This window comes from Lissotriton helveticus, chromosome 12, assembly GCF_964261635.1.
Source record: "Lissotriton helveticus chromosome 12, aLisHel1.1, whole genome shotgun sequence".
Classification (NCBI taxonomy): domain Eukaryota; kingdom Metazoa; phylum Chordata; class Amphibia; order Caudata; family Salamandridae; genus Lissotriton; species Lissotriton helveticus.
Window position 1 is genome coordinate 854,289,383 of NC_136073.1, and position 15,052 is coordinate 854,304,434.

Genomic DNA, 15,052 nt, shown 5'->3' on the forward strand with positions numbered 1-15,052 from the left:
GGAGACGACCTGTTTCTTATATCCCCTGAGCTCCTATATGGAATTAACATTTTATCAGCACCAGGACTACTATGATTCAATATTTTCGTATTCTTTGTGTACAAAGAATTAGCTAACAAGACATAAACCATTCAGTGACCCCGTAGAGCACAAGACTGAACTCCTTGATAAATGCATGGTTGAAGTGGATCACTGGCAGGACAAAGTGTCGATTGGGCCAGTTAAAAAATAATTTCATTAACATCGGTCTTTATTTTAGGAGCAGAAAAAAAAATTCAAAAGCTTTGCGTCACTAAATACCTCAAAAGATGAGTCTGCTGTATTGTTTAATTGGACACATGTAGAAATTTCTGCTTTATAATATAAGATAACCCTGTATCTCACTAAGAACATGTGTACAGATTTCAAAAGACATGCATGATTTCCATAGGCATTATTTCAAGAAATTACAAGCTATTTGATGCCAGGCATCTACAATAGGAGCCAACAAGGTAATCAAAAGATATTATTAACTTGAGCTTAACTTAACAATAAGGATATCATTTTTTATTGAAATTATCTCCGGTCAAGCAATTTACAGGACATACAGCTCAAGGGTTGGAGAGTGTACATCAAAGACAGTGGCAGTGCTGCACAACTTGTTCATTGGTAGTTAAGATTAAAATGTACACAAAGATATTGAACAAATCTTTTAACAAACAAAAAGCTCCCTGATTGTCTACGCTTCTTAGCAGGATATTACAAATGGGGTATTACAAAGCGTAGGTACATACATTTTAATGTAGCCAAAAGATACACAGGCGAGTCCGTGAAAAATATGCGTTTCGGCCCATGCATCATATTGGCAGACCACGTCCAGAGAGGTTCAGGTTTCAGATTATTAGCAGTTGAACACTACTCAAGGTACTTTAACTAATTTTAAGGAGTATATGAAAACTCACAATTGCATTGTCTGTGAATGACAATTACATCAAACTGTAGCAGCAGGAAAAATATCAACTGCAGTCTTTATGCAAGCATGAGGTTCCCCACTCAGCATTGACAAAACACTGGAATTATATCACTGGAGCTAATATTCTCCCAACAATCATCTTTTTTTCACCTCATGCTACACGAGGCATCGGGTACAAAGCCTTTTGGCAATAGCAAACCATGTGAAGGGCAAAAATCACAGGGTTTGAGACGTCAAAAGTGCATTTCTTTATGTACAAAAGCCCTTTTATGAATCAGATAATTATTTCTGATTTGTAAAATGATTTTGCGAAACCTGTCAGAATAGGAGAGGCTGAGAAAAGGGCATCCCAGTTCAATTTACGAGTCAGAGACACACGTTTCAATGATTTGTTGATTATCTAGGACTTACCCTAACAGAATAAATGGACTGGTGGCCACAAATAAATAAAGCAAGTCTTAAGCTCGCCCAGACCACAGATGGCCTGGCCAAGATCTATAGAAATTCCATTCATAAGCCTGTAGGCCCAGCACCAGAGATCTATAAAACCCAACTCAGGGGTGCTGTTTTGTATGGGGCAGAACTCTGGGGGCATCGCTCTCCCAAAATTCAAGACTGGGAACAACTTTTTTAGACAGCTCTTTGGCCTTCCAGTGAGTTCCCTGCTCACTCCACTGCGCTTGGAAATAGGGGTAAGTCCAAACATATAGGAAAATGGTTGTAGACTCCTAACATTCTGGCGGCGATTATGGGTGACACCTGAATTGTCTGAGTATAGGACGGAGTTAAAGCAGGTCCTAGGGCTACCTGGTATAGGGAAGCTGGCATGGATTACATATATTAAGGTAGGCCTTCACAATCTAGGTAGGGAAAGTCTGTGGAGAAACCCAGAGGTAGCCCACTCTTGGATATCGTGCAAACAATTAGTTAGTAGCTAAAGGGCAGGTAAACTCGTGCAAATTTATAAAAACTCACTGGCCCTCTAACAGATTTCTAAAAAATTAAGGATAGCTATAACTGTGAGCCATGTCTAGATAAGATAAAACCGGCATTAGCCAGGAAACTCTATTTACAATTCAGGTATGGCTCGCTTCCACTTCGCGCATGTACTAATGAATGGACGGGCAGCTCTGTCTTGCCTTGCCCTGTCCTGCATGCAGTAGCCTAGAGGAGACTGAACTACATGTATTTTTCTTTTGTCCTAGGTATAATAAAAAGATGGATGATTCAAGTGTGCAAGAACCCAGGCATTAGGCGCTTAGGCGCTATGAAGAAATATTTATACTTCTAAAATACAACACCCAGATGCCAATCGTATATGCCGCATCAGGATTTTTAATCTCTATGTGGCGGGCGCGTAAAGGTTTTTCTAGGAATTGAAAAATGTATTGAAAGCGGATTGATTTTTTTATACATGTATAGTATCACTTTTATCTAGTTTAATTGGGTTTTAGCATTTTAAATCTTTTTTTATATACTGTGGTTTGTTATTATATTGTTCTTTTATGGTCCACAGACCGAAATAAAGATTTACACGATGATGATGATTTGTTACACCAACTGCGGTTACAAACTATTGAACAGATACCGACGCATCAAAGTGGGCAGTGTCTGATTCGTAGAGGGGAATGGGTCCTTTTTGGTGCGCTTCCCCTTTGAAAATCTTGAGAAAAAAGCTTCAGGGAAAGCTGGCAGTGGTGATGAATGATGACACCATAAAGTAATACTATCAAAAATGTGCAGCATTATACCGCAAAATTTGTCTTTTCTGACCACATAATTTACTCAACCCTGCAGCATAATTTGGCCCATTTTCTGCCGCATACTTCCGGTATCCCTGCTTTTACCAACCTATCAGCACATAAAATCAATGTCAGAGCCTGTGGACTGCTTTTTTTATTATCATCAAAGGAAGCACAAGCAGAAACAAATAGCTTATTTAAAGACTACTTTTATACTTCTCCAGGGGGCCTCTAGTAGATTTTGGACGAGCCAGAGGGTACAGGAAGTTTGGAAATTCAAACTTTGAAAAACAATATTGCTGGATTTTTCTGTTGGGCCTACTTCAGTTAAAAAGCAACTGTGCAACTGGATTATTTTTGGGAGGAGGGTTTACACTTGTTTATCGGAGGTTTAGGGCTGGGACCTTATCCGCTCGCCGAAACTAGCTCTGCTACACGTCATGGAGGGGATAGGTTGCAACTTTTACAAACGCATTTACTATTGTTGGGTTTAACTTTAGCAAAAAGGGACATAGCGAGGGCATGGAAAGCACCAAGACCCCATGCAGTAGCTGCATGGAAGAGTGGTCTGGACTTCTGCATGGGCCTAGAGAAACCCATCTTCAGGGCCAGGGGGTGCCCCCTATAACATTTTAAAATATGGAAAAGGTGGGCGGACTATCCGGGATTGCGCTTAGATCCGGTCCCCGTAGCTCGGGACCCGTGCTTATAACTTTAGGGCTTGTTGGGAAGGATCCAGGGTGTGGGGTAGGTGGTGCGTTCCCGGTGGGTAGCTCTACTGTAAATATTCAAATGGTTTTGTCTGGAGTGGGTGTATAGTGCGATCGGGGGGGAGGAGTTAGATTTTTATTGTATTACCTTTAATTTCTCATGCGTATCAATATGAAGTATGTCAAAGCAAATATTACATACTCTGATTGTGCCGACGCCTCTGGGTTACAGGGCCTAGCTGTATATGTGCCGCTTGACAAATAAAATTTGTTTAAAAAAAAAAAAGCAACTGTGAAGCTTACGGTCGCCACATTCAACAGCGTTACAGTAAATTTTTACGTTCGCACAGGCTTGAAATATGAAGCTGCAAGACTCCACTAAAACTTCAGCTAATATTGTTAAATCCTCAAAGCATTCTTTACATGTTTTAAAGCAGACAACATATTTTGGTTGTCGTGTTTTATTAGTTGAAGTTGTGCAAAAGTTCTGCATCACAAAAGTCACAAATTCAAACAAATGGCTTTTCTGATGGGATCAATCCACTAAAAGGGTAAAAGCAGAATAGGTGTAATTTTCCATACAGCCAAAACATAAGAAAAATGATTTCGAGAACTTAGAGGAAAGGAAAGGAGCTGAAGGCTAAACTGAACTAAAGACTAAATTCATTTATGTACAGAAACATGATGTGATGGAACATATGCACTTTTAGAATTGTTTACATGGTCCATGATCATGGGGGAAACCCAGTACAGAAGCGTCGGCTTAGCATCAGTGTTGTGCAACATTCAACCATTTTCACCCCACACCGTTAGAAAGGGCTATTGTTCTGCACATGTATTAAAGGCTTTTGGAAGCATCAGCTGAATTTTCTTTTATCGAAGAATAGTGTACAGGGCATGCACCACACCGCAAATCGGCATGCTTGTTTTCAGGTATGGCCGCTGTCTGGAGCACCTCATGTCATTATTTGTTCAAAAAATAAAAAGAGGAAGATAGAGGAAAAAGATTCGAGTTAGCCTTTGGTTTTCCTGTTTTTATTTTGTTCTAGTTTACTATTCATTGGATTGTCTGTCCATTAAGACCGTAGTATTTCATAAATGGTTACTCTGTTACGGTGTGTTCCCATTAAGTTTTGGTTATGAGGCTCAAGTAGACCTTCTGTTAGAATAGAGCCAGTGTTTGCTCTTTGATATGTTTATGACAGCATGTTCTTTGCTAGTTTATGTTTCCCTTATGTATTACTTGCTTACTGTTTGGATGCTTTAACCTGGCTTAAAGCCACAGTGATATTGACTAATCTACCTATGGCGTTCATTTGGTGCTCTAATTATAAAAATGTTGTGGGATTTAAGTTTATTTTGGTCCACAAAACCCAGACATTCACACACAGAGTTTCTTAAAGATGTCTAGAAAATATTGGCCTTTTATCAAATGCATCTTGCATGCAATGTTATGCTGTGTGTTCCTTTTAAAGTCAGCGCCTACAATGCAAACTCCATCGTACAATTTGTTATCATAACACTCTTTGTTGAGGGAAGAGCTTAACTCTGCCAATGTAGTCTGTTAAGGAAAAGGGCCCTGCTCTCAGCTTCTATACCTTTGTAGTCCACGATGATGCTTCAATGTAGGATTTTCTCTGTAGGACAGGTTAGGGCAATACACAAGGCGCACAGAGTCAACCAAGTATTACTAGACACAAAAAGCATGACCTATTGCCTTTGAGAATGCTTGTTTGAAAAAGATCCTTGTCCAGTGAATGTTTGATAGGGGTATTAATCTTGGGCAAAACACATGCACTCTAATCAATAACAGGTTCTGTTTGGGCAGCTAGAATAAATTACCAGAATAGAACAATCCAGAAAATGAGTCATGTAGAAAAAATAAGTGATTTACAAAAAACATAAAAGAGGAGGAGAGAAAATAGAGAGGAACAAAAAAAAGTGGGTGAAAGAAAAAGAGGATGGTGAAAAATGAAAGAAGAATAAAACAGAAGAAAAGAAACTTCAAAAAATGGTTAATACGGGCAGAAAGGATGGCAAAATGATGTTATAAAGAAACACCATTGAGCAAATTATACAATGTGGGGAACAAGACTCCAATGTAAGAAAGACTAAAATATTTTGGGGGACTTGTTTTCATAGTAGGAAAATAAATATTCTAGACAGTGGCAGTAAACATGATGAGAATTATTATATAAAGAGAATAAAAAAACAAAAAGCAACCAAAGGAGCATAGGCACATCACTAAGATAACAAGACAGGTAAAGTCATGAATATAAAGCCATACAACTATATAACAGAAGAGAAAAGAGAAAACATGGGTTGACTACAGTGAAATGCTACTTGCTTCTTCTGTCACATTTTAACAGCCTCTCTCTAGGAACAATGTAAGGCAACTGGAAGACAACCTCTTGCAAGGAAGCTAAACATAAACAGATGACAGACATTCAAATGGTTGACTTTAGAATGATGACAACAGCAAATCTTGCTCCTTGTCTAGCTCAATTGCTTTGTATCCTTCTAATTGCCAGTCAGTAAGCCCTACATAACTCTTCCCTCCAGAAAGGATTTCTCCAAAGACTCTTACCCTAAGGGAAGAACAAAGGCCATTTCATTCCAATGAGCTCCCTCATATCCATATCCCTAATCATGTAGTCTCAACCGCTGTCCAATGAGAAACCTGCAAATGGGGACTCTTTTTTTTTTTTTTTTAAACAGAATTTTATTGATTTTTCACAGCAACAAACAAACAAATGAATGCAGGCTCCCGTTGTACATATCACAGATCGATGTTGCAGTTATTGCGCCTTACATATCAATACCCTACCTTCTCCCTCACCCACTCTACCCCCACCCCCCCATGTCAGTGTGCCTCGTGCGCTGGTCCCTTGGTGCAACATAACGCAGCAGGAAATTGCAGGTGACTCCCCTCAGCACTCAGACCGCGGCTGTGCAAATGGGGACTCTTGGAGTTCTCCTGACCAATGAGGAAATTATAATGCATCAGTACAAACAAAGACAATACCTCTCTCTTTATCTGAATGTAGAAACATACACCAAACTAAACTATACAATTATTGAATTTTCAGTCAGTCATTCTCAGTAACAACAAGCATAAACAAGTACAAAGTTGGCTCAACAATGAATCTATTCTGTCAAAATTGCATTGAATATCAGGCAAAAAGTTGGGGTGACCATGTCAAAAAGGGGCGCTTTCCAACATTTACCTGCCCACACAGCCTAAGTGGACTGATGATGTCTAGACCAAGTTTATCTCAAGGTTTGAGAGCTACACTCACTGGAGACAGCGGTGCTCCTCTTGTGCTCTCAGTTTTGTCACTTATGGCACAGATCAAACATGCATTGACTTTATTTTCTACAACGTTGTGCATGTCTGAGAACCAGTATTCGGTTCTAACTTTGGATTTGGTGAGGTTTCTACCCAAATGGCCCTCGTGGGATAACTCTGATATCCTGCCCCATTGGTCCTTAGGGGGCACAAATCTAACCCCTCTCATGGCTCGGTCGTTATTAATGCTCAGCTCATTCTGTACATCCCAAAAGCTCTTGACTTCCTCTTTAAAGTTTTGGGGTTTAGCTGGCCAACTTTTTCCTTCACCAACTTCAGAGTAGTCATTTTCATACCTATTTCCCATTCCTCCTTTGTGAAACCAGGAATATTATCTAACATTATGGGTTCTTCTAGTCTCGCTTCTTCACCTTCCTCCCCCGTTCAGGGTAATCTGGACAGTCAGCTACTAGATTTTTGTTGCCAGACACATATTCAATTTTAAAATTGTATCCTTCCAAACCCATGATTAATTTGGCTATACGAGGAGCTTTCTTTTGTGAGATATATATTATATATATATAGATATATAGATATATAGATATATAGATATATATATATATATATCCATCATCGCAGGAAAGCCCAAAAGAATGACGCCTAAGACAGACAAATAGCTCTTGCATTTAATGGCAACATGCAAGCAGGCGAACTTACTGGATGTCAGCATCAATGTACATTACACGCCAGACGCGTTTCGGGAGTCTTCAAATCCCTTCCTCAGTGGCGTTTAACACAGGAGTGAAAGCAATGTCTTTACGTGCACATGTTTTTAAACAACACCAGCCCCAGTGGGCGTGGCCGCCGCTCGGCCTTCTGGTGTTTGTTGTGCACCATATGTCTTCCACAGTGGGCTGCTTATCAATCTTGCACATTCAAATTAGTAGTTCCACAGTGGGTAGATGCAATATTCCAGCAGCCGTCTGCCCCGCTTTGTTGTTAGCCAGAATGAGCATCAGCCCTCTCATCACCCTGCATTGGTGCCGAGCTGACCTGTCTTCCGTAATTGCAAACCCCAACGTGGGGCCAGCACGGATTCGCCATCACAGCGCTGGGCGTCATTCCTCGGCTGGGCGCCAGCCGTACAAATCCACCATCGCAGGAAAGCCCAAAAGAATCACGCCTCAGACAGACAACTAGCTCTTGCATTTAATGGCAACATGCAAGCAGGCGAACTTACTGGATGTCAGCATCAATGTACATTACACGCCAGACGTGTTTCGGGAGTCTTGAAATCCCTTCCTCAGTGGTGTTTAACACAGGAGTATATATGTATGTATATATATATATATATATATACACACACACACACACACACACATATACACACACACACATAAGGGGCTTATGGTCCATATGTACTGTAAATGGTAACCCCATAAGAAAAGTTTGGAATGGGAAAAATGGCCCAAGCGCACGCTAAGGCTTCACGTTCTACTGTAGAATAGTTACATTCTGTTTCTTTTTACGCTCTGGAGGTGAAAGCCCCAATCTTCTCCTTGCCATCTACTACCTGCGCCAAAGAGATCCCAATTCCTTTCCCACTGGCATCCATGGTTAAAATAGTTTTGCATCTTGTGTCAAAGTTTCCTGGAGATGGGGATTCTATGATGGCCTTTTTTATTAATTGAAAATAATTTCTGCAGGCTAAAATGAATCCCCTTCTTTAGCAAAAACATCATAGGCGCAGTGTGATCTGCAAAGTTTCTCATGAACTTTGTCATATACTCAACTAGACCAAGGAGAGATTCCAATTCCTCCTTGTTTGTGGAGTGGAGCTTCTCTTAGTCCCACAGCTAGATCCAATTTGGGCTTAATTTCATCTTTAGAAATTGTGTGACCAAATAATCTACTGACTCCACGCAAATTTGGCATTTCTCTCTCCTAATATTTAGACCTCCATCCCCAACCGCTGATAGAACTTCGCTCAGTGTCACTGTGAGCTTTTTCAGGAGCCCAATAGACTAGGATGTCATCCTGAAAGCACAACACATTTTTTTACCCCCTCTAGTATATGATGCATTACCCTTTAGAGGGCCGCAGCTGCCAACGCAAGGCCGAATGGCACCCTACAGTGCCCAAAGGCTCCAAAAGGGGTTATGAAAGAAGTAAGAGATTTTGAATCTTGGTGCAATTCGATTTGGCGATAGGTGGAGGAGAGGCAGATAACATTAAAATACATGGCCTCCCCAATCATGCTGATCATTTCATTTATTATAGGTAAAGGGAATCTATCCACCCAGATGTTTGCATTTAGGTCTCTTAAATCAACGCACAGACGCAGACCCCTTCCTCCAGATTTTTAGATTACCACGATCGGAGCAGGCCAGAAGGAGCAATCAATTGGTTCTATGACACCTTTCTTTACTAATTTAACTCCTTCAGCAGTGGTTCTTGCATTAAAGGGGGTATTGGTCTTATCTTATGCTTCACTGGCACAGCGTTGTCCCTCAGCTTAATTTTATGCTGAAAATTCTTTAAGTGACTCAACTCCTCTGTGAACAAATCATGGGAAGCGTCACACATATTCACACTTGCATTCACCTTTTTTATCGCCATGACTGGTTCTACATTATTAGGATCAAGCTTGATTCTTAACTCTTTCTGGTGTCGCCATCCCAACAAGCTAGATCTTTTTTTAGCAATGTACATTTTTCCCACAGTAGAACGGTCCTTGACAGCTATTTACATTTAGTTCATATTCCTACCAAGGGTTTAGGATCTTTCTTGCATCCCCCAGCTTTATTTCTGCCTTCTGGAGGACAAACCCCCTTACCCTTGAATTTCTCTTGAAAGATATTGTAATCAATAAAATTATAGAGTGAACACGAATCAGTATGTACTTTTAACGTTACTCCATCTAATGATATATCAAGTGGGATAATTACTCTCACTATTGCATTGGTTGCTACTTGAAACACATATTTACTTACACCCTCATCTGCTTCTTCAACCAAAAGTAAAAAAAAATCTGTACTTTCAAGTTCTTACACACTAGCATAATGGCCCCTCTTATTACATTTTCTACAAACACAGGGTTGTGCAGGACAAACTAGGGTTGTTTGCTAGATGGTTGTACTTCCCACAATGATAACACTAGTTTTTCTCTCCTTTTTTTTCTACTTTCTTTTTGAATTGGGACTCACGGTTTTTTTTCCCTTCTTCAACATCTCCTGTCTGTTCTTCATTACCAAAACGAATCCTCACCACATGAACTGTGTTTAAAACATTGCTTTGCTTCATTTCTCTTATTCACTCTACTGTGTGCTTTACACTTTTGGCAATGTCCACAGCTTCTTTTAATTCCGGATTCTTTGCCAACAGCTTCTCTTGAATTTTGGGGTTGTTTGTGCACCAAACTAATTGGTCTCTGATTAAGGAGTTACACAAAGGGCCAAATTCACACATGTTGGGCATACCTCCTAGACATGCAATGTAATTTGTGACTCTCAATGTTTTCCATATCCCCTTCAAAAAAATGTGTGTCTTTCTAAAACAATATTCACCCTCAGACCAAAGTGTTTCTACAGCTTACGATAAATCATCTGATATAGGTCTTCTTGACCTTCACCTTCCTCTCCATTATACTCTAAATCTGTTAAATTCTCATACATTTTCCTTTCCAGGATTCCTAAGTTAATCAATAATACGTGCTATTTTCTCAGTGCTAAATATTTTTCTTCACCAATTGCTATGAGGTATAACTGGAAAAGTTTCGCCCACTCCCACTAGGGGTATAACAGGTTCTCCTATCATCTAAAAATGGAGGAGGCTGGGCCATGTTCGCTGCAGCCATATTGTCACAACTAAATATTTATTCCCAGTCACAAATCTGTATATGCCATAAGTTTAAGGAACAACAAGATTTAATATAATCAACAGTAGTCTATATGTGCCAAGATAAGGTTCCATAGAGAAAAAATAATACATAGCCCCATTTTCTTATTGTGTATATGAGGTCTCTAATGTCTGTGGAAACCCTGGAATTTTAGCACATTGTTCACCAGAAACTAAGGTAAGGTGTTCCAAACATTTGGTATGCGGAGCAAACAGTAAGAAGGCTGTTCCTCACCTGTTACCGACATAAGCTGAACTATACTATGCCGACAGAGGATGTGGCACAGCGGCCAGAACTGTCAACTTTGGAGCTGAGGATCCGGGTTCGAGTATTGGCGTTGGCGCAACATCAAGTGATTCTGGGCAAATCACTTCATTACCCATGCAAGGCCTGGGTACCCTCACAGGTGATAAGCTGTGCAATATAAATCTACAAACTTTACTAAACCTCTGACGACTCAGGTTCTTGAGATTTCTGCAATATGCAGTGCCACCTCCTGAAGATAGCTGTGGCCCTTGATTTGCTGGCAAGAACGCGGTCCACAGCGGTAACCCTGCACTACTCCAAAATCGCCTACAGCGTCTGCACTACAGTGAGGTGCACAGCACATTAACCGGGGTGTAGATGAGCGCCCAGCAAAGATTGCTCTGCGCAGGGAAGCCAAATGCTATGAAGTAGACGACGCATAGCCCAGGGTACTGAAACAGAGCTGCTCACATAGACCCCTACAAGTCAGTGCAGGGAGGCAAAAAGGTTTGACACTCCCAATAAGTGAGCAGCAACCCACTCATGATCTGGTCATAACCAATACACCAGGCCACTAGGTGTAAAATCAGCTCTAGGGCACATCACTGTGAGTCTCTTAAGCCTCCACCAACATCCTCTCGGGATACACAAATACACAACTTGAATACCTCACCTCGGCTGACAGTTACCGACATATAAAGTGAGGAATGTATTAATTCCTCACAACTTCAACACGATACAGTTCTTTGTAGCTTCATGGAACAATGGTGGCTGTCGTAAATTCGTCTGGGGAGAGGCTGTCACTGGCTGCACCCTGTATAGCTTAAGGTTCCCATCCTCGTAGCCATTGTATTAAGAAGAAAAAAGCACTCCTTAAAAGGTTCAAAGAGCGCTTTATTTAAGTTACAAGGCAACAACTTCTGAGCCACATCAGCTGACTGGCTGCCACTCTGTCATCCAGCTGTCAACAGAACATGGCTTATACCAACTCGCGGAAACAACATGGGGGGGGGGGGGTGAGAAAGGTGCACAGGGGTTTAATAAGGACTATGGGACAATAAAGTAACATACACTTAAATACCATGAATTACACTGGTATAAATTACAAGACCATCCTTTTTTCACATTTCCCAAGTCATAACCAGATGCAGGGTCTAGCGGACCAATGTTTCCACTAAAGGGGCCTGTGTTTGATCTCATGGGCACAGGTTCAAATCCCAGATGTCCACTCAGCCTTTCATCCTTCTGAGGTCGATAAAATAAGTACCATTGAGTTAAGTAACAATAAACAAATGTTATTCAGAGCCATGATGCCCATGCATGAACATGCGCTTTACAAATACACGTTATGTTATAATTGATAATCGATATAACTCACACTCTCCTGCGCTGCACTCCATTCACTTAATTACCTTCCCCTATTGTTAAACACCTTCAACCTCTATAAACCTTACTTTTGTATAGAAGTAAATTGCTTATAGTTATGTTTGTGCTATAGAGGTCGCACACACACACACGCTATTTAAGATTAAAACTATCACTCCTATTTAATGTGAAAAGATCTGTTAATTCTAGACATTTTTCAAACTCTAGAACGCCACACCATTTACTTAGAGTTAAATTGATACTCCAGGTAAAAGGAAGCAAGCATGAAATAAAGATACAATCTGCTTCAATCCACTTAATATCACTAAAAACAGTATCTAAATTGATTTCTGATTCAATCCAGCAAGTTCGATGTTTGCTATTCTATACACATCAGCAGTATATTCACATAAATAGGCCTAATAACAAGTAGGTTGTGGCGTTCATCGGTTCATTATAAAGGGCAAAGCAGCAACAAGAGTGGAAGAAACAAAAACTTCAGCGTCACTTACATTCACAAGTCAACTTCCTGGATGGACTTGGCCTCAGGGCATTGTACATTCTCCTGTGCAGAATACTATCTGCATTCCATTGTGAGGTTGCAGTTTTTATGATGTCATACAGGCCCTTGACGCATACATGTCTCCATGGTAGTATCTTACTGCTAGCCGGTCAGAGGTTTGCAGGGCGCTTACTGTGCCTCCAGGTTATCCGGGTGACCCCAAACCACAGGATGTACACGCAAACATCAGACCCAGTCCCTCGCACCTCTGACGTCTCCTGCAGGCTATCAGATATCCGGAAGATGGCAGAATAAAGCTTCTAAAAGGAGGTAATGTCCCTCACTCTGTGTGCCTGGACCCAGAAGATCCCGTACCTGTGTTTCTCTGCGTCTGTAACAACCCCCTAGACCACCCTGTGTGTCTAGCCCATATTCTTCTACGTCAATACTCCCCCTCTCCTATGCATACAAGAGCTACTGTCCCCCTTTTGATCCCTGTATATTTATATTTGCATTCATGTGGTTAAGTCCTTCCCCACCCCGTTCCCTCTGTGCTTCGAGCAGTTACCTGGTTTCCTCTGCCAGCTTCTGCCCGGGTCCAGCCGATTTAAACTTGATGTCGTTCTTGATACCCTGGAAGAATTTCTTCATGGCTGGTAGATGGCTGTCTGTGCCAGGGAGAGGGGGTGGGGACAGCGCCCCTCTCGTTGTTCACAGTTATTGAAATGTGGGTACCCTCCTATCTTTGGGGGTTCATTCCTCTCTTAGTGGTGGCTCACGAGTCTCTCACGTGGTAAGGGGCGGATTAAGCAGACAGGTAAGGGAGGGATTAAGCAGACAGGTAAGGGGGGATTAAGCAGACAGGTAAGGGAGGGGTTAAGCAGACAGGTAAGGGAGGGGTTAAGCAGACAGGTAAGGGAGGGATTAAGCAGACAGGTAAGGGAGGGATTAAGTATACAGGTCAGCTCCAGCCTATGTGTGTGCAGGGGATGGGGGGGCTGGCAGGTTACCATAAAGGTATCAGACCTCCTTGAAGGGGTGGGGGGCAGCTATGGGGGGCAGTCTCTACCGAACATAGCTGGCCATCTCTCCTCCATGTGAAAGGAGGCCTCGCCTTGATTACCAGAAGTGGTATCTTTTCTGTGCTGCTAGGAGTGTCTCACACTATGGAGTTTTACCAGCCCCTCCCTTCCTCTTCACACTGCACCCCCGGCTACTGCTGGGGCTAAATAAACCGAGGGGCGCCCCACTTTCGCTTTTCATAAGAGGTGGGGCGGTGGCACGAGCACTGTTTACACTGAAGCCAACACCTACAACCAGCAAATCCTTCCCAAAGCACCTGATATCTGACAACCGGAAGTGAGCTCAATCAAAACAGGAAGTAGACGAGCCGCCGCCAGCATAGACATAGAGAGGGGACTCGGGTGCGCTGACACACGGGGGAGAGGGAGGAAGTCACATGGGCTGATGATACAGACAACTTAAAATCTAAATAATGCCTGCTTTATTCAGAGCGGGAAACGTGGGGGAACCACCGGAACGTTTCAGGGCAAAAAAAATCACTCAGCCTGCTTGAGCGAATATTAATCAAAGCGATAGGCATTTTTGTATTTATCTGGAGTAAAAAATATTTACAATAAAGTGCATATCTATTGCATGCGTAGCTTTATGATTTTTTCAACGTTATTAGTCATGTCTGTTTTGTATATGGACTTGTGCGCCTCGAAATGAACAAGGAATGGTACAATCCGGGATGCCCACTGAAACAAATACTATTTTAATACTTTTTTTTGCACTTTTATATAGCATGAACTTGATCCCAATGGTTTTGGGCTGCCTCTGCTTTACATTTTTTTAACCACCTCGATTGTTTTACATCATGGTACATGACTCCAAATGTGAGATCATGTACAGATTCTGTAGGATATGACATACATAACATTTTGGGAGGATTAGATGGTTCAGTACATAAAGATTAGAACATTTTCAAACTTCAGATCTCAACAGTGGAGCCCCCTGACATAAGATATAGCGTATAGCTCATCTGTTCATGCATCTTCAGTGCCTGAAAACGTTCTCAAATTCACAACATGACTTTAATCTTCACAGAACTAGAAGGATGACAGTGGTCTATACAATGCTAGCACATACATATTTTCAGGAAATTATTTGTAGCGTCCAAGTAATACAGGTACGCGCAATGAAAATGGGTAACACTATGTCATGCCAATAGTTTCAATTATACAGGAGGAAACCACCTATATATAACAAGTATCAATCAAATGTCCAGAGCACCACCACAACGTGAAGTAAAAGGTCCGTCACTCTAGCAGTTCTGTTAAAGTAGG

General features: G+C 41.4%; 1 protein-coding gene across 1 annotated transcript in view; it reads right to left on the reverse strand.

Annotated features, from left to right (window-relative positions):
• UBXN6 (UBX domain protein 6) overlaps positions 1 to 14,086 on the reverse strand; it is a 31,459-nt gene extending 17,373 nt beyond the window's left edge. The window contains exon 1 of the mRNA XM_078668587.1: positions 13,273 to 14,086. Coding sequence (XP_078524713.1) covers positions 13,273 to 13,355 — 83 coding nt within the window. The 5' untranslated portion in view covers positions 13,356 to 14,086. The remainder of the gene's footprint in view (positions 1 to 13,272) is intronic.
• Positions 14,087 to 15,052: the final 966 nt, after the last annotated feature.